The sequence below is a fragment of the Nothobranchius furzeri genome, chromosome 9 (assembly GCF_043380555.1).
Source record: "Nothobranchius furzeri strain GRZ-AD chromosome 9, NfurGRZ-RIMD1, whole genome shotgun sequence".
NCBI lineage: Eukaryota > Metazoa > Chordata > Actinopteri > Cyprinodontiformes > Nothobranchiidae > Nothobranchius > Nothobranchius furzeri.
The window spans coordinates 59,350,714-59,370,745 of NC_091749.1; the positions used below are offsets into that span (position 1 = coordinate 59,350,714).

At 41.0% G+C, this 20,032-nt stretch overlaps 2 protein-coding genes across 2 annotated transcripts in view; both read right to left on the bottom strand.

Annotated features, from left to right (window-relative positions):
* Positions 1 to 4,919, bottom strand: part of phlpp2 (PH domain and leucine rich repeat protein phosphatase 2) — a 36,908-nt gene extending 31,989 nt beyond the window's left edge. The window contains exons 1-3 of the mRNA XM_070554548.1: positions 4,547 to 4,919; positions 3,417 to 3,700; positions 285 to 418 (exon numbers count right to left, since the gene is read on the bottom strand). Of these exons, the coding sequence (XP_070410649.1) occupies positions 285 to 418; positions 3,417 to 3,700; positions 4,547 to 4,774 (646 nt within the window). The 5' untranslated portion in view covers positions 4,775 to 4,919. The remainder of the gene's footprint in view (positions 1 to 284; positions 419 to 3,416; positions 3,701 to 4,546) is intronic.
* A 4,692-nt stretch (positions 4,920 to 9,611) lies between these two features.
* ap1g1 (adaptor related protein complex 1 subunit gamma 1) overlaps positions 9,612 to 20,032 on the bottom strand; it is a 28,443-nt gene continuing 18,022 nt past the window's right edge. Inside the window, exons 7-23 of the mRNA XM_070554554.1 lie at positions 18,656 to 18,751; positions 17,297 to 17,377; positions 17,121 to 17,219; positions 16,992 to 17,047; positions 16,794 to 16,907; positions 16,578 to 16,718; positions 16,234 to 16,288; positions 16,002 to 16,124; positions 15,763 to 15,852; positions 15,543 to 15,667; positions 13,070 to 13,174; positions 12,802 to 12,943; positions 12,475 to 12,601; positions 12,087 to 12,191; positions 11,789 to 11,949; positions 10,051 to 10,149; positions 9,612 to 9,942 (exon numbers count right to left, since the gene is read on the bottom strand). Of these exons, the coding sequence (XP_070410655.1) occupies positions 9,841 to 9,942; positions 10,051 to 10,149; positions 11,789 to 11,949; positions 12,087 to 12,191; positions 12,475 to 12,601; positions 12,802 to 12,943; positions 13,070 to 13,174; positions 15,543 to 15,667; positions 15,763 to 15,852; positions 16,002 to 16,124; positions 16,234 to 16,288; positions 16,578 to 16,718; positions 16,794 to 16,907; positions 16,992 to 17,047; positions 17,121 to 17,219; positions 17,297 to 17,377; positions 18,656 to 18,751 (1,821 nt within the window). The 3' untranslated portion in view covers positions 9,612 to 9,840. The remainder of the gene's footprint in view (positions 9,943 to 10,050; positions 10,150 to 11,788; positions 11,950 to 12,086; positions 12,192 to 12,474; positions 12,602 to 12,801; positions 12,944 to 13,069; positions 13,175 to 15,542; positions 15,668 to 15,762; positions 15,853 to 16,001; positions 16,125 to 16,233; positions 16,289 to 16,577; positions 16,719 to 16,793; positions 16,908 to 16,991; positions 17,048 to 17,120; positions 17,220 to 17,296; positions 17,378 to 18,655; positions 18,752 to 20,032) is intronic.

Sequence of the window (20,032 nt, forward strand, 5' to 3'; positions counted from 1 at the left end):
AATGAGAAGGATTCAGAGCCATTCGTTTCCCCTGTCGTTGTTCCAAGGAAGTAGGCAGCGCTGCAGAATGACTGATGGTCGGTCACAATCGTGAAGGGTGTGTGTTTACAGTATCATCCTGGTAAAGGAAGCAGTCCCAAACATAAAGAAACAGCTACTTTCCACTTCATTTCAGGTACGGCTTCACCAGAAGTGTGGAAATTGAATCTCAAGTCTGTTTTCAGAGAAAGAACGGACCAGATATGAAAGCAAACAGATGAAAATGAAAAGAATTGAAGACTCACCGCTGTAGAAACGAATCAAACAGCTGAGGTCTGAGTTGGCTGCTTCATGCTGCACACGCACCGGGTCTGAGTAACCCATAGATGTCAGGTAGTCATACACCATCTGAAGTGGATGTTCAGAGGGATCCAGCCTCCTGCAGGACCCAAGACACCAAGAGGTGATGTGCGCACCGTGCTAAATTACATTTAATGTTTGGGAAATGAAGTTCAATAATTTAGCAAAGTCAAGGGAAAATAAATGAATGACAGTTAGATTATTAGAGTGTAATCACTTTAAGTGTTTTGTCATTAAGGAATTTTCACTTTTGAAAATCAATCATTTGAAATCAAACATTTAAAGCGTGTGATAGATTAACCTGAAATGCAGAGCCTCTAGTCAATTATCCACATAGATACTCTTTGAGAAACTCATAAAAGAGCAAAACTGCTAAATAGGACTTTTTATTTAAAGACCTGAAATGCATTTTCACTTTGCATCTATAATTATTCTTAAACTGTAATATTTGCTGCAAATGAGACTGAAATCCCCTACTGCTGCAATCATTTACACCCTGCAGCAATATTCCTCATTTAGTCTCAAATCCTCTGTATTTCCACTGAACTCCCCCTGACCCGAATAGATGAGCAAACCCTTTCTGGCAGGCATTGTACGCTTATGCAGGTCACTCTGTCTAGCTGGGATTTCACCAGTCGTCTTATCAGTGGTGAACTTACAAAATAAAACCCAGCAAAACTAATCTGGGCCGTGACGAGCTGAGCCTGGAGGTCACCTGAGTTTACGTTAATCAGTGATGGGTGAAGTGATTTAGAGGACATTCTGATATCAAGCTTCAAACTCTTCACATGTCTGGGAGGCTCCCTTGTCCAAATTATGACGAGCCGCGTGGCAGCTCAGGGCATAACCTGAACATGTGGGAGGGATTTACACATCTCATCTGTCCCGAAAAGCACGAACTGGATCCCTAAAGGGAAAAGCTCCTAGGAAAAAAAAAAGAAAACTGGACTGGGATCCATTGCTCCAAGTGGATGATTCAATGGAAAAGGATGGATGTCTCCTTCAACACTATTATCTCATTAGACTTATTTAAAATAAATACACACAGCTTACTGCTCTCTGCAGTTCAAAAAAGCACCAATACTTCATATCGTAAATCCTTTTCTTGAGCCAGTATGTGCTAAAATGATCCTTTGCAGAATTAATGAAATGTCACTGAAACCCTCATCGCCCTCTGTGGCCAGAATACTGCACTTGCAACTTGAGAGTTGGCAAAATTTCAAAATTTTGCTTCTGACTTACAAATCCTTGAACCATCAAGCTCCTCCGTATCTGTGTGAACTTGTCCATTACTACAATCCGCCTCGTGCTCTCAGGTCCGAAGATAAGCTCCTCCTAGCTGTTCCGAATGCACGTTTAAAAAGCCGTGGAGAAAGGGCTTTCTCTGTGCACCGAAGCTGTGGAACGCATTACCACTGCTAGTGAGGCAAGCACCAACAGCTAGCATTTTAAAATCACGCTTGAAAACTCAGTACTTCAACCTAGCGTATACCACATAATTATGAACCTCAGTCACAACTGCATTGTTTAAAATGGAAATCACAATATCAACTTCCACATTATTCTGGTTCTTTTTTTAAATGTTTTTCTAATTTTTTATTCTCCCTGTGTTTTACTGATTTTTAACTGTTAGTTTTAGAAATTTTGTTGTTTTTCCTTTTTATCTTTTATCTCTGTTCTACATGACTGTATAACGCCGGTTTAATTAACTAACATTTTTAGTGTACAGTGCCTTGTTTGGTTGTAATGCCTTGTGAATGCGCTTTATAAATAAAATTGGTATTGGTATTGGTATGAACACAGTTGATTTGTTTGATTCAGTGATGAAATGCTCCTGTAGGCACTAATGATGGCTGAGGAGACATTTCAACAGTTAGATTAAGGTGTTAAAAAACGAACAAACAGCGAGGAGATGAGTTTTACTTTTGTTTTTACTAAAAGACACTAGAGGGTGCTAAAAGCAAACCAAAGTGCTTAGTATCCCTTTAGGGTCACATCTCAACAGCAGATGCATGTTGTTCCTATTGGTGGTCACTAATCTGAGCAGACCTTCATGACATGTGGGGTCCCACAAGGTTCGGTTCTTGGACCACTGTTCTTCAATCTCTACATGCTTCATTCTCTTCATGATACATAACGATCATATGCCTTTTTTAAATTATTGCAATAAACTTTAAATGGCTTTTACTGTATGTGTATTCTGTCTTTGGAGGATTCTTCTTTTCATTAGCTTAAATTGAATCCAAAGCTTGCTACAAACAGCAAAAGCCAGCTTTTAGGAATATGAGATTTAAATCCACCTGACTGAGCTCACTGTCAGACATCTGGAATGTAAAACCACTGGCACTTTAGATGGTACCACAGAGCTGGGAGGCTTTTCTGAAAAAGTTCATTATTTTAAGAAAATTGAGTTGAACACACTGTGACTGCAGCTAAATCTAAGCTTTTGTCCTCGTTTGGATTATATTTCCACGCTGGGTTTTCAAGCTTTGTGGTCATGGATCAGTGACCCAGACAATCATTTCTGAATGTCTCGTGGATCTGAGAGGAGCACCTGAACCTTCAGTGTGTCTCAGTCAGGTAGGAGAACGAGGCGGCGCCGTGTTCTTCCTGTTAACCTCAGCTCATTTTTGTTTCAAATTACATAAACAATGTGAAAGTCTGTGTGAAACTCTTGTGCTTTGCTTCTGTTAGATGTTAATGTGCATCACTGTGCTCCTAACAGCTGCGTCTCTAATGGAAGTGCTCAGCTTCCTGTGGAATCTTTGCTGTAGTTGAAACATGCTGCATGATATCTCATGTTTCACTCCCACTATAGCTGTGCAACTGAGATACAAAGCCTCATTTTGATGCTGCATGATTTATTTCTCTGTTTTGTTTACTTTTCTATTAAATGCATGACTTCACATTAAGCTGTGAGCTGACAAAGAGTTCCAAGTTCAACGTAACGGTGAGCAGAGTAAATCCAGTGAATATCCTGCTGCAGATCTGCAGCTGCTTAGATGCTTGTGCAATGGCGTAAATGATGTTGGTTTCATCTTTAGCTTTTTGTCTCTACAAAAGCGCAGGACATTCACCTGATGAGGTCTCCGTGCAGCTGAACGTAGAGGCCCTGTCTGTCCCTCTGGGCACACAGCTCCTCCACGGTGGTCTTGGTGGAGCAGAGCACAAGCTGCAGGTCTGTCTGAGGGGTGCAGGAGGTCTGTGGGCCAGAGGCGGGTGGTTGGGGGTCCACCGTTCCACCATACAGGCACACGCAGCCCCGCTGTGTGTCCCCCTTCAGCCAGTCCCGCTCCCGTGATCCAAATCTAGTCTTTCTTGTCACACAGCTTCGACTCCCGTTTCTCTTCATGTTGCGCTGCTGGTAGAAAAGAGTGTAAGAGCCTAAACAATGTGAGGATTTGTATGACTAATAAGTTATAACTAGATGTGAATGTCTTTATGCCTAAGGAGCAGTTGTGGGCCATGGGGTGGCCATGTACCCCCCTCCGAGGCGCCACTGCAAATGAAAAAATTCTAGATTTGTTCAAATGTCCTAAAAACATGAAGTGTGGTAAACACTGATTAACAAACTTTCAAAAATTATGTTTTGAAAGCCGATAAGCTGTCAGAATGTTTATTCATAGAGCCAAAACCTTATAAACTTCATGTTTACATTTTTAGAATGTCCTAAAATGACAATAGATAATAATAGTAATATAGAATTGTCCCTCAGCTGTTCACAAACACTGTTTTATTCTAACAAGTTCTCTGAGACTCATTTATCTGCTTGGATGAAGTAAAGGATGGAATAAATGAAAGAGCATGCCGTCATCATGTCAGACAACTGTAGGCCTCCGTGTGTGTGTGTGTGTGTGTGTGTGTGTGTGTGTGTGTGTGTGTGTGTGTGTGTGTGTGTGTGTGTGTGTGTGTGTGTGTGTGTTATGTAATGTTGCTCATAATAAGAGATGATTGTCATTCAGTAAGCAGGGTACCAGAGCCAGTTAACACACGCAGGTGCGCTCTCGCTCTCGCTCACGCACACACACACACACACACACACACACACACACACACACAACACACACACACACACACACACACACACACACACACACACACAGGATACGTTAGAAATCCTTTGCCCGTTTCTCTCTGATACAAACACAAATGTTTGACCGGCTGCAGTGACCGGACCTGAAACCCTCTCCCATTACCAGAAACCTGCCTTCAGGACTCGGATCCCCGTTGCAGAGTGAGCTCCGGGACCACTGCGGCTGCCGCGACCCGCAGTCAGGTTCGGCCCCGCCTGGTGGACCACCGTGTCCGGCTGCCTGTCGATGCAGGCGCCGTTATCTCCAACATCCCCTCCTTCTTTCTTGATGCCAGCTTGGATTTTAGCCGCAGAGACCGCTGCGTTGTTCTCCTCCTCCTCCATCGCCATGAAGGATCCCATTAACAGCGCCAAAAGGCGAGCGCCTCCCCAGTGCCGCCGCTAATTCCCGCGGAGCGACGGAATTTCATCCCGTTCGAGCGCCGCGCTGCCATATCCCGACTGATCTGCGCGCTGTCACACGGGCCTGCAGCTGCCGGAGAGCGGATCAGTAAACATCAGGGGGGCGGGTACTGCTCCAGCCAGTGGTTGTGTCAGAGGGTGGAGGCTTCCGGTAAATAATAAATAATAATGAGCCAACTTTTACTACTCTCCTCCTCATTGCAAATAAAATCAGAGACGGACCTAGAGTTGGGGTGGGGGCAAAAGTGTGGCACGACCGGAAGTTTATTGTTGCAAGAAAAGTTTTTTAAAATTTTTTTTTTACTTTTTTAGGGCCCCTGGACAGGGGCGGTTGTAGGCCACATTTTCCAGGGGGGCCAGTATTTTTTCATGGGGGCGCAAGAAAAAAAGGGAAAAATTAGTGCAATATGAAAATTCTTTTTTGTCGTCGCCATTTTGTGCTTGTGCACAATTTTGCCAAAGGAAATTCATTGATGTCAGGAAAATAAACTGTATTGCTTGCCTTCGTTTCTCAGCGTCTTTTCCGTTAAGTCGTCCTCAAGAATTTCTTTGGGTCCCATTTAAACTATTTTTAATCTTTTATTCAAAAATCCACCAGGTAAACAGTTCTGTCCACAGAGTGTGCTGCGCTCTAAAGGCTCCGTTTGAAACGCTGCAGCACATTAGTTCCCGTCTCCGAGGCAGCGCAGGGGACAAAAATCCGATCTCTTCAGCACAGGGGCCATAACAGGGGCCAGGGCCGGTTCTATAGGAGCCCAGGCCCCTGTTTAAAACCGCCAATGGGGCGCCAGATTTTTTACTGCGGAGTCTGGAGTCATGACCAGCGCTGACATAGAAGATATTTCAAATCAAACTGAGTGTAGCTTTTTCCCTTTGGGACCCATCGGGGCGGCTTGATGAGGGGCAATAGCTTCCAACTAGAAAACAAGAAAGCCTATAATACTATTATACTAAGTATTAGCACTCTTCATAAACATTTATTTATTAAGCTACAGCTGGTGTTTTTGTGATGGTGGCACAAGAATTAAGCGCGTGCCTCATAATCAGGTTGCAGGCTGGGGCACGTGCTACCCCTGGCGACTCCCTGATCAGAACAGTTCTGTAACTTTCTTTTGCCTCTTTGCTTTTTGTGAGCTAAAATCACTTCTCAGCTCCAACGGTTTAAAATGAGCCCCATTTCAAACTTCAGACACAATTTAAACCCAAACAACAGACTTCCATAGTTCAGCTTTGTTTTTATTTCACGTTTTATTCGCTTGATCATTTTCTCCAACCCAAAGACAAGAATACACAGCATGAAATTGAAAATATTCCATTTAATAGTTTACAACTTTTCATCTTTACGAATCATTTCATATTTTCAGTCCTGCATTCACACTCCTTCAAGCCACAGAACTGGGAAGCAGTTCGATGTGTCCAGCTGATGAGGAAAAAAGTCTAACTCGTGCCTTTCATCACTCCACAAAAAGAAGAAAAAAAACTAAAACAGAAAAATAAAGATCAAAACCAAAAAGAAGGCTCCAGACATCGTTTTATTTTCAGTCAGGACAGGCCTCGGAGGAGGGAAGGAGATCCAGATTATGTTACAGTAGATGCATTTTTTAATTGAACAGGTAAAATAATCATGGTGGTTATTTAGTTGCTCTTCCAAGCCCTTTACTCAGCAATTTCATGGGAAAAAAAAGTCCAAGTAATCCACACTATGGATTTGAACTTGCTCTAAACAATAAAACAAAACAAAGCAGTAACAAAATTGTGAGCGCTTCCTGAACAACTTCTAATTGTACGTTAGTACTGACCCATAAAAGGGGCGTGACAGATTTCAATATTTAAACTTTTCTTGCATTTGCAAAAGAAAAAAAAATAGGTTTTTCGTCAAGAGTAGAAATGGCCTTATTTACAGTTTTTCACATGCAGCTCAGAAGTTGAAAATGCAGCCAAAAATTAAGTCCTATGTAGACAAAAGACAAGTTTCCCGCATCACACACTCTCAAATGCGATCATCTTCTGACACACACACACACACACACACACACACACACACCTCTGATGGCCACTTTTCCCCCTCCAAAGTTAATAGTGTTCAAAGCACTTGTGTTGGGCTCACTTCAATTAGTACAGATTACACGTTTGATCTGATTAGATTAAAAAGGGTACATAGAGGTGGAATAAGACGATACAAATGACAAACACTAAGGAATAGATGTTTTAAAGTTCCTTTCTCCCCCTTGTGAGCATTAACAAGCTTTTCCTGGTTTGTTTTGATGAAGAAAAAATGGAATTAAATCAAGCTATAAAAAAAATTTACATCCTAATCGCCTCGTCTGTCTTTCATCGATTCAACTAGTGAGTGATCTTATTTAACCTTTTAAATCAGGATTTTTACATATTACAAACAAAAAAAATGTGCCATGAAGACAAAATGACAGCAACTTAAACCTACTAATCATGACGGCAATTTAAAATCTTTTTTTTCTAGTGTCCTTGATTTGCTTGCTTGGAAGATGCAGAAAACACAGGAAGCAGGGAAAGCAAAAAGAAAACACCAAAACCAAAGGGCAGCACATCACACAACAGTTTGCAGGATGAAGAGAAAATGTCAAGAGCGCATGTAAGGCCAAATGGAAGAGACGCTTCTTGGCAAAAGAGCTGCTCCCCCTCAAGAGGGTACGGACACAAACGAGGATCTATGAGGTGTGTGAGGGGCAGGGAAGCAGACAAAGCAAAGTGCCACTTGTGCTCACTCTCCTCAGTAGTACAGCTGTTCAGATTCAGCTCTTATAGAAACACACCGTGTTGCCTTCCGACTCACTTCGTAGAAGATAACGCATCCAATCGCTGAGATAAAAGTATCGTAAATTATACGCAGCTCAATTGCATCATTTCAGGTTAATTTTGTACATATATGCATACAATTATACTTTTAAGCTAATCTTTTACGTGGATTTTATTTAATTTGATCAGTGTTTTACAACTATATACAATGTACAGGCAGCAGATCAGAACTCGTTTACAATAAGTGAGCGGTGACAGGAAAATCTCCTCAGACTGATGCCAGCTAAACCTATTTAGACAATATACATTGTGAATATTTGAATTTTATCTCGTTTCGTTTAGAAAATGGTATCTAAAAAAAGGATGAAAGATAGTACATTAGACAAAATTGTAAAAGCCCTCAATATGTACAGAAAAAACAAAGCCAATATAGCATTTTCTCAAGAACAGGAAACAAAAAGTTCAGCCTAAAGATTTCTCCATATACACATATAGCTCAAAAATATTTCCAAAGCTAATAGTATCTCTGATTTGGTCACAAAAGTTAAAAGATAGTGAAGCATAGTGACAAGAGTGATACACAGCATGGCCAGGCTGCACCAGGAACGAGATGTGAAAACCACTGTTAGCGTCTAGTCTTCCTCATGCAGACGCTTCGTTTAACTGAAACTCACGACTGAACAAAATTTCATTTACCACCGCTAAAAAGTTAAGAGAAAGAAGAAATATTGTGAGGTATTAAGGTTTCTATCCATCCCAGATGACAGCGTGGTCATGAATCTGATTTAAAGACGAGTACCTATTCCAAAATCCAGCTTCTCCTGCTTATGTTTTGGGTTAAAGATTGGACTGATATGATATTCTTGATTTTTTTTATCTCAGAAAAACTCTGAAGCCAAATAATGAAACTTTTCATCTATTAGCTGCCATTATTTTAAATTTCCAGTTTTTTAAATTTTATAGTCATTCAGCTCTTTTTTTTTAAATATATATTTTTATTTGACAAAAAAGAAAATTAAGAAAAAATTGGACTGATATAAGTGGGACTCTGAGCATGTGGGCCAATATTAGATACAAGTAAAATGTATATGATGCGATTCGCCAGTTCGGTTCGATCATCACACAATCATACGACGACGCTCGTACAGAACTCAAAAAGCTCAGGGGCTTTGATTTAGCCGAGTCAGAAAGGCACATCACTTAGATATCAGGCATAAATTAAGAACTGCAGAAACAAAACAAATGTTCACAAAAACAGTGCCGCTAGGATGAGCGTGAGGGGGGAAACTAATCAAGGAGCATTCAGTGCATGTTAACTACATTCATATAGAGCTTAATTTACACGTGACTGTGTGTGGGATTCAACCGACCGGGTTAAACTAACCTGAAAGTGGAGTAAACCAAGAGGCAGATGCAGGAAAAGTTTAAAAAGCAGAGCTTTTAAGACAAATGCTGATAAGTTGAAGAGCTGTATTAATTCTGAATGAAACTATTCAGAGATGTTAAATTTAATATACAGATCTACAAATTGCTGCGTCCCTACAGATGAAACAACAAATGAGGGAAAAATCGGAGTGTTTTTCCCAGAATTGGCCACAAGAAACCCAATTGAGCGCGTTTTCTGATGTTCTTATCAGAAAGAACCAGCTCTTATAACACCAGAATAAAAAAAAAAAAAAAAAAAAAAAAATCATCTTCGAGCTCAAATCCAGATGTGACTGGCCAAAGTGATGCTCAATGTTTCATGGTTTCTCCTGTAAGATGGTTTGTTTTTTTAAAAAACATATGAAAACAAAGCCAATCATATAAGAAGGGAATTTAAAAAGAAAGGTTCCTGCTGTGCCCGTAGGAAGCAACACTTCCTCCAGAGGTAAAGTGTGCCACAGTGAATGGTGTGCATGTGTCCTGCTGTGTGTAGTAATGGTGCTGAGAGGAAATACAACTCATTAAGTGAAGAGTTTATGGAAACCAGTTAGGAGGAAAAAGAAAGTTCAGTGATTGATATGTTTTCCAAATTATTCTTGTAATATCAACAGGGTCTTGGTAACATCTTTGTTATTCTCCCGTGATCAACGCTCTGCTGCTTCCCATGCAACTTGAGGGTAGCTGTCTGCAATGACTTCACGGAAGGGGGGTGGGGGGTGTCCATTGGAAGAAAGGTGGGAGGTTGAAAGGAAAAATCCATTTTCATAGTTCCCTTGACGGGGCTTAAGAGCAACGGGCGCTGATCATCACTGCCACGACTGTGGAGGGAAGTTGTTAACCTCAGCCAGGTCTTGGATAGATGAGGCTCTGTGCGTGTAGGTCAGTTTGATCCTCATTCGTAGCTGTTGCTGAAAGGTTTACGAGCACGATTGAGTTTAATAAATAAACAAGTTTGAAATGTGAACAAATGGGGCTTCAAACAGGCAAAAACTCAGTTTACTAGTTTGTAAACTTACTTTCTGTGGGTTGAGGACTCTGATGACTTGCGTGACAGTTCCCTGGTTGAGAGCTGGGACGACGTTGCTGCTGGGGGAGAGAAGCTGCAGCTGGAATGTCTGATAAACAGAGAGAGAATAATGATTAATAACAAATGGAAAAGCAACTCATGTCTACGGCATTCTGGACAATCTGGAGAGCTTTCACCAAGCATGATGGAAGTCCTACCAGAGGAACATTGATACAGTCGAGGTTAGTTTGGTAGCATCTGTCTGATGAACTATTCTAACATAGTTTGCAATAAGAAACAACCAAGAGTCTGTTGCAACTCGGAGGGCGAGTGATCATCAATCATGGTTCCTTTATAATTTTGTTGGGGAGACAGTCGAGGAAATTTCTCTGCTCATGTGGTAATGGATGGACTGACTAGCTAACAGAAATCTTGGCCACATTAAGTTTAAAGGGGTCTTTCTTCATCAGTTTAGATTTGAGAGAAAAACAGTTTTTAGCTACACTAATGGGGTCTTCTTGCAAGAAGGACGACTAGGAATCATTTGGATGTCAGCGATAAAAAAACAACGCAGGTGACAAGAGCCAAAGAGAAAGTACAAAGGACAAGTGTCCAAGCACTGAACCGTGGGGAACTCCTGTGGGAAGGCCGTGTGATGTGGGTGTTTTTTGTTTAACGATCAACACAACAAACAGGATACAAACTAGGAATGTGTGTAATTTGAGTTTAGACCTAGTTAGATTACACCGTTTGATAAAAGCCTCACAAAATTAGAAATAAAAAAACTCTGAACCAAATTCTGACTTAGTTAAATTCTACCGTCTTTTATAAATCTTTAAAAGCTCATCAACAGACCAAAACTTCATGTTACATTTTTTTTTTTTTTTCATTTTTGGGACCAAAAAATATTTTGTCATTTTGTTTAATCTAAACTGGTATTACATTCTTATATGACCGCATTTTCAAACAAAAAATTACTAATAAAATATTTTTTTCTGCCTACTATAACAGCTAACGCATTAAGCACAGATTCTGAGTGATATCAGGTAAAAATATTATCCATTAAGCCTGATTTATACTTCTCCTGTCAGCAAGTTAGCGCTCACATGAACACGTACTGATGGTGACGTTTTCCTTTTATACTCCTCAGTCGGGGGCTTCAGCGTTGTGAAGCAATTCTCTGCCAGGACAGCAGGGGGCGTAGCGTTTTTCTGGGGTATCCTGACAATAATGCAGTCAGTCTCTAGTGTGTTTATATATCTCAGACTTCTAAACCTGGATAAATTCATCCTCCACCTCTGCATCCGGTCACCACCTCTAAACTAACATTTCCCGTAATTTCCTGACAAATGAAAAGTTTGTACTCAGTCACAGGTGTGAAAACGTTAGTATCGAGACATTCTTTAATCTGCTCCATGTCTGCTGCTAGATATGTTCGGCTCTCGTTTTATTGTTTTGAGAGGGAATGACGGTGCTGTAGACGAATGAAGGGAGCGGCGTCCTGACCAATCACAGGCTTGACGTCTCTGTCACCTTCAGCAGATGGTTAGAAAAGTGGGCTCAACTCCGTTTGTCCTTGCGAGCGAGTTGGAGAACGCTTGTGACGAAGCATAATGGCGTTGGGCATCTCAGTATCGACGCAAATAAAGAATAAGCAAAGCTTTAGCCTGAGCTGACTTGTATTAAATTAGTACCAAAACATAAAAAGAGAATCAACTAAATAATAACGCAGCATTGTTCATGCTTACCTTTGGTACTGCAGCCTGAAAAACAAAGTCGGTCATGTCTGCTTCTGTCGAGTTGGATGCATTGATGGTGATTACTGCGATGTTTGGGTTGGGGTTCGCTCTCTCAAAGGTAAAGTCTATTTTCAGACCATTCTTGTTGTAAGCAGTCATAGGAGGAATACCTAAGACATTTCAGAGGGATAAATGATTAAACGGGATCGTTAAGATTGTTAATGGGAAGGTTATGAAAGTACAAGAATATAAACCACTTGGTGCCTCACTAAATAAGCATCTTTATTTGAGAGCAGCACCCTCTCACCTGCAGCTGCAATGTCATTAAACAGGGGTTGTGAAGAGAGGCCATCCAACAGAAAAGGGGGTTGGGAGGTGGGCACTGAGGGAGCAGGAGTAGGTGCAGGACCTCCTGGGAGGGGAGGGGGAGGTTCATACCAGGGTTTAGGAGGACAAACGCAAACATTTGCATTTCAAGCATTTACAGGAAATATTACTGAAAAAGTGATTTAAATTTTTCTAATTGTTCCTGAAACTGAAACAAATTCAAGCCAAACATCCAAACTGTCTTTTAGGGACTGGTTAACTTCCATCTAATGAAAAACAGAACACCATTAGTGAAATGTACTGGGCTTCGTATTAAACCAAGGAAACAACCCTGGATGGAACATGATCATTTAAGATGAGCATCCTACCACTTAGTGAGAGGTCACCCAGAAGATCAAGCAGCTCTCCTCCAGCTGAGGCGGGCTTGGTGGGCACCGACGTCTGGATCACCGGCACCATATCATTACCACCCAACAAGTCTAGCAAATCGGTAGCCTGTGGAGCAAGAACACATCAAGTGATTAAAAATGTGAATTTAAAACATTCATTATAAACACTTATTGCAAAAACTCAGAACTGAAACGCTAATTGGGTTCATGACAGCTTTAAACAATAAAGGCTCTGCTGTGTGTATATTCATTTCACTAAAATAGAGATATTTTTGGAAATATATACACATTAAAATTGGTTTTCACCTGGTTTGTAGATTGGGTTACTGGAGGAGGATGTTTTGTTTCCACCACAGAAGGATCGGTCTCCCCGTTTGTCTGAACTATTTCTGTAGGGCCATTACTCGCAGTTTTCTCCATGATGGGCATTCGCTCCAGAAGAGCTGACCTATCATCAGAGGACAAGCAAGAATGGACGTACGAAACCAAACTGTTAAAGTTGGTTTCCCTAAAGCTAATGGCCGATACAAAAAGATGGCTAGTGTTGTTTTCTTCTAAAAGTGAGAAGTTTCACCTCATGTGGTCATATTTCTTGAAAAGTGCATTGTACTCCACAGCTCTCTGCTGAAGCTCCACATCAATGCTGCTGCCATATATCGAAACCACTTTCTTGATTCGACTGGAAAGCAAAACAGATAAAAGAGCTAAAGATGAAGTAGAAGGCAGCAAAGAGGAAAGCGAGGGATCAGGATCACTGTCCACATCAATAACAACTCAACACCACATGTGTTTGTTGCTCATGTTATTTAGAATGAAGGTGTGAACATAATCCGTGCTACTTTCATTTGTAACATAACTGATAGGTGAAACCATCAGGTCTAAATTAGCTGAAGCACTTTTTCTTTTGTAAAGCTTCTCAGCATAAAAAACTAATAATCCTACAGGGGTCTCATGTCCAGACAGGACCTAGACAAACTCATTCATGCGTTCATCTCCAGCAGGCTGGACTATTGCATTGCTCCTTCGTCTGGTCTTCCCAAAAAAAGCTGTGAAGCAACTGCAGCTTATTCAGAATGTTGCTGCTAGAGGCTCAACAAGAACCAAGAGAACCAAGCACATCACTCCTGTTCTTAAATGTTTACACTGGTTATCGGTAAACTGCAGAATAGATTCCAAATTGCTACTGCTAATTTATAAAGCACTCAATAGCCTGGCGTAGGGCTGGGCGATATGGCAAAAATAGAATATCACGATTTTTCCAATATTTTATCACGATTTCGATTTTATCACGATTTTTTTATCCATGAATAGCATAACTTCAATTGCGTATTAAAGAAGAGAAACATTGAATAAATAAACATTTATTCATATTAGGGATAATCAGCACAGTGCTAACACACTTATATTTTAAACTCACACCAGAGATGATAAAAGCCCTGAGAGAAACAATTACAAAAATCAGTTTTTCTCGTTTTTCAAGTTACTTAACATAAATTAAAATCGTAAACATATTTAAAGTGCAAACATGTCAATTGCAAACGTATTGTGCAAACATTAACTTGTTCAAAATACTACGTAGCTCCCAGTTGCTCATGTAGTGGATAGTTAAGCTCAAATACGGCTCTGATGTGCGGCTGGACCAGAGATCGCTTGTGGTAGCAAAAAACTGCGAATTCTGAATATTTTCTGCAACAAGTCTCTAAATAAAGTAAAAATTTCCAGTGCACATTGGAGACAACCCATAGAAGCACTGATTTGATCTCATTTCAGAGAAAAATAGAACAGGTTAGATGCACCTAATAAATAAAATTACTAACAAACTCAGGAATCTTTCTTTGCTTCACTGTTCTGGTGCTGAAAACATCACTGATGTGGATCAAAGGAGATGCACAGATGAATGCACCTCTTATTATTTGGAGACTACATTTACTGCAGCTGGCAGAGGAAGAGATCGTTTCTATTGATACACGGAGTTTACAGAATCATTTTAAATTGTAATAGGGGAAGACTGCAGGAGGGAGCGGTAAAATACAGGGGGTCCCAGCAAAAACAAGAAACTACGAGTCTGATGAAACCCGCTGGTTTTCCATCAGGCAGTCACGATGCAGCTCCAGCGACCGAGCTCAGTCCAGTACCAACACCGGCTCGGCAGAGGGTGAACGAGCCGAGGCGGCGTCGTGCTCTGCTTAAGAAGCGGTGTTATTTTCCTGATTCAGAAGAAGCGTCCAACGTGTTTTTACGCTTTCTCCGAGACATGTCACGTCACTAAGTTGTTAGCGCCGTGCGCTAAGGAAACCCTGCGTTCCTCTTCGGAACGAAAACCTCATGTCGCTCTCAGCCGCGGCCGAAGCCATGTTTGTTCACACACAAGTGAAAACAAGCGGGGCACTAATGTATTACTATGACTCACTCTGATTGGTTAAGGGTCAAACAAAGGCGTGTCATTCGCCTGGGGTAAGTTCCCTTTTCATTCAGAGGCAGAAATTCAACAGCAGAGCTGTGAATCGTGATAAAACGGTCTCTCAAAAATGACAGACCGTCAGATGTGTAGATCGTAAAACGGTCTAAATTCGTCATATCGCCCAGCCCTAGCCTGGGGCCAAAATACATGTTGCATCTCCTTGCAGTATCTATGCCCAGCAGGGCTCAGATCCGTAGGAAGTGGTCAGCTGGTAGAACCCCGGGTCAGAACCAAACAGGGTGAAGCTGCTTTTAGCTACTATGCTGCACACAGAGGGAATCAGATTCCTCATGACCTCAGATGTACCCCAACTCTAGTAACATTTGAATCAAAATTGAGAATTTTCATGTATTCATCATCTTTTGAATGAATGTTTCTTTTGCTGCACTTTCTGCACTGTAACTGCTGTAATTTGTTCTGTTGTCACGTGGATTTTAACGCTTTACGTTCCTGCTCCTGGACAGACCATTGAATTGCTCATGTACAATTAAAGCTGCCTTGCACTACAGTGGAAAAAAAACAACAACAAAAAAACATCTAGACTTGTGTAATATGAGTTATACCTAAAATAGTTAAGGATACTCACTTCACACTGCTGAAACGAGTCGACAGTTTCATGATAGCAGTAAGAGAATAACCCCGAGTCACAGGTGTGGACAGATTAGACACAAGAAGCCCTTCCAACACATCCAGAACTTCATCTTCAGTCACCTTTATTAAAATAAAAGAACATACATTTGTATAGCATTAGTATTTACAATGTTCGTGATCCTTAGTTTGTGTGTTTCTTCATCTTTTCAATATACCTGGATGGGTTCTTCCTCCTCACATTGCCCTGACACCAGCAGGTCTCCATACTCTCCTATGCACCATGATGCAACCTGAACAAGAGGTTGCTAGGGAACGGACAGAGAAGATAAAACTAAGTTTCTAATGCACTAATGGAAACATAAACGCACATTAGATGATCAAATCTATGGCTGGAGGCTTCAGAGGTGAAGATTACATTTAATTTAATCAGAAGCTAAAGCAGAGCTGCACCGACCTGTGAAATGTCATCCAGAAGTGCTTTGTAAAGTCTCTGAACTGTGTAGGCATGCATCTCCACGCTGTTTGTGATGAGCTGAATAAGGTTGGGAACGGAGTCGTCTCGCACGTAGCTTCCTGCCTGTGAAGATAATCAGAAAAAATAAACAAACGACGCAGAACACTAAGCTGCAGAATTACAAATTACATTCAATTACATTGTCATTGGAATGTTTTTGTGGTATACATACTGTTGTCAGCACTCTCATGATGGTGTCTATGTGCCACCTTTTAGAAGGAGCATACCTGTAAAACATAAAATATTAGATTGGTCACAGAGGAGAACAGGAAACGTGAAGTTCTTGTACAGCCGGACGATGTACGCTGTCAGAAAATAGAAGGCATCACCATGATCACTCAGATGATGGATCACTCTTTTTATCATCACACAGCTTTCTTTAACCGACATCAGACATTTACCCTGACTTCTCAACAAAAGAAACCCTGAATTCACCATGCCAGGACAAAATGGGGCAGAATGGCTTCACAGATCTCTAAAAATCAGCAAACTGAAAAACAAAACGTAAGGTCGTACTTCTCAGCGGCTAGAAAGACTCCCGACGCGCAGTCTGCTTTGAATTCTGGGTCACACGAGTCCAGGAAGTAGAGCAGCTCCTTCATCATGCCTCTGATGTTGTTGCCGTTCACAAGAGCAAAGCTCAGCTCCATTGCACGTCTGAAAAAACAAAAATAAAAATCAGAAAACGAAGAGTGAAACTATAACCGCAGCAATTCGAGCAGCAGGACAAACCTCTTGATGGACACGTCCAGGTCTTTCAAACAGTCCACGATGGTGCTCCGATGCCTCTGAACTGCATTGTGATCCGTTTGTACCGTCTTTAGTAGAGACGTCAATGCCACATATCTGGGGAAAATCAAGCGGTCTATTAAAAACAGCACTTAAATGTATGCACTAAAATTCAAGTGGGATGAGTGCATTAATAAATACCTAATATTTTTGTCGTTGTTAAGGAGGAAGCGACCCAAGATGTTAATGGCCAAAACCTGCAGGGAAAAGGACATTTAAGCTGAGTCAGAATAGAAAAATATTGTGATTCAGTTCTTTAAATCAACTCACCCTCAGTCCGCTTTCAGACTTGATGTCCATTATCGTGAGTACGGTCTCATACAGGATTGCATTGCCTACATTTTTACTCGTCTCTGTGTTTGTTGCCACCTGCAGGACATGACTGTCAGTTACACAAAATCAGCAGCGACTTTTAAATCCAATTAGAGTTTTATTATCATTTTAACCTGTGCGAGTATGTCGTTCATCGCTTCACTGGAGTCGTCGTCGTTCTTGCCTAAAATTCGCAGTAGTCTCAATATCCGCACCTGGTCATTGAAAACATTCATCACAAACAGCTTTAAGATTCCAAAGTCACTAAAAACTACAACAGCAGTGTGTGTTTTAGCTGTAGGGATTTATCGCCAGCATTAAACCTGAGACCATGACTACTTTTACATGCAGCCATTATCCGGGTTATGATCGGGTTAAGGTCGGTATTCGGGTTTCTGAGTTGATCAGAATAACCCGTTTACAAGCATAAATAGAAAGAGTTACCCCTAACTTGCATAACCCGATTTAAATGCGGACGTTGGGGTAGCGTCAGGACGTATGGACTATGTCAAGACGCAATATGCGTCACATTTCGCTGTCTCTGTACTTTCGGCCGTCAACAAAAGACATAATGTTCATACTTTTCACCAGACCGATGAAGACAAAGGTTTCCTCGTCACTCCAAAAGTGTGGTGCTGTGCCGCGACTCGCCATGTTGCTCCCAACTTGTTGTTTACTTCCGGTGTTCTGGCGCATACAAGACGTCTCGCTACTCAAAAGACAGAGATTCCTTGCGAACAGAGCATGTGCAGAACACACGCTTTGATGGGGATATCCCGATATGCGTTTACAAGACCAAACATTCGGGTTAGAAAAGGGTTACCCCAGGTGTTGTAACCGGGTTTTTAAAACCCCGGTTATGAGAATATCCGGGTTTTTGGCGGTGTTTACATGGCCGTGCGGAACCGGGTTATTGTGAATATTCGGGTTTTAAAAGGGTTACTGGCTGCATGTAAACGCACTCCATGGTGTTGAGTTGGAAAAGGGCAGAATGCCTTCTCAGGGTCAGAGACGAGGTCCTGCCCCAAGTGGAGTTTAAGTATCTCGGGGGTTAATGAGTGCATGAACAGCCTTTTTCCATCTCCCATAATATAAATTGTTTCCGTCCGTCCCTCTCTTTCTGAGTATGATGCTGCTATTTTAGTAAATAGTTTGGTCATGTCTCGTTTAGATTTCTGTAATTCTCTTCTGTTCGGATCCCCCTTGAGGAGCTGGCCCAAGTAACTGGGGAGAGGGACGTCTGGGCCTTTCTGCTTAAGACCGCTGCCTCCGCGACCCGACTCCGGATTAGCGGACAAAAATGGATTGGTGGATGGATAAGATTTATTATTGCAACATTTTACTCTTAAAACCCTTACAAACGTGTCTTTTTTGTAACTATGAAAACAAAAACTTATGGTTGATGACATTTTAAATAAGGGACTTCCATTTTTTTTTTTTACCTATACACAGAGTAGTAAGAGCTTTGTTTTTACCGTTGAGTAGAGACTTACCTGCAGAAAAGGGTCGCTTATGCCTGACACATCATGCTCAGGAGAGTATCCAGACATGATTAGGTTCTTCAAGATTCTCACCAACTGTGGAACCAGCTAAAAAAAATCAACAAAAAGAGAAGGAGGTTTAAGTGAACCTCAACCATTATCACAATTTTCAAATAACAGGAAGTTCAAAATAGTTTATTTTTATTTCAGAGTGGCAGATCCAAAAGTGGGAAGTGAGTTTTTGTTTAACAAGGTAGAAATATTCAGTTAAAACATTTGTGTTTGAATAAATGTGCTAATGTTACAGTAAGCATTGGGTTAAAGTATAAAGTTTAATAAAAAAAAACAAATTTGTACTGTTACCTCTAAGCAGATTTAAAAAATGTTTTAACAAAAGTGAAATAAAAAGTTATTCAGCCTCTGTGACATCAAATACAGCTATGTGTCATCTTCTCGTGTCATTTTTAACTTCTTGGACCTGACCAGAGATAGTTTTAGTGTTTAGTCCAACTATTCTTGTAATTCTGGTGTTAGACCAAGTTTCAGTTCCACATAGGAACTATTTAGTGGACGTAAAGGAAGCTTTTGAAGTCTTCTTCCTTAAAATGACATTGCGGTCTGCTGATCTGACTCATCACAACCAAAGGTCTCCTCTACAGCTACACAGAACCAGTTGAGTTATAACAAGCTTCATCTTACAGACTTAGAGAAAACCTCCAGCCCCTAGTGACATCGTGTGAAAACACCAGTTAAGTGACCCAATAAATCACAGGTTTGGGAAATGGATGCCATTCAAAACAACAGGAGGTATGTGTCTGACGAATGGATCAAAAACACCGACAATAATGATCACCGTACAGGAGAAAGAAATCAAAAAAGGGTCTAAATTAAAAACACAACATGACATTACTCCAAAACAATTCTGGTTACATTTTAGGTGACTCTGGTGAGTGATTACTATCAACAGCATGCACCAGCTATGAGATCAGAATGTCCTCTTACCTTCTCATTCTAACACAATGCAGGAATTGTAACAAAGACAAATGACAGAAAAAATATGAAGTAGATGTTAGGGAGGGGAAACTGGAAGTCATTCACTTTCAGAGAGATTCAAATTAATGTTCAGCTTATGAGCATGACACATGGCTTCTGGCTTAGGTTTGTTAACACCTGGAGAGGAGAGGAACAGCAACAGTTGGGAGGTACAAAGGGAAAAGACAGAGGAAGGAGATCAAAGAAATAACCGGAAAGTAGGGATGGTCCGATCACGATTTTTGCTCCTGGTCCGAGTTCGAGTCATTTGATTTTGAGTATTTGCCGATACAGAGTCCCTATCTGATACTTTAGAAATGCATTAAATTAAGAAAAAAGAACACACCTGAGTTGTTT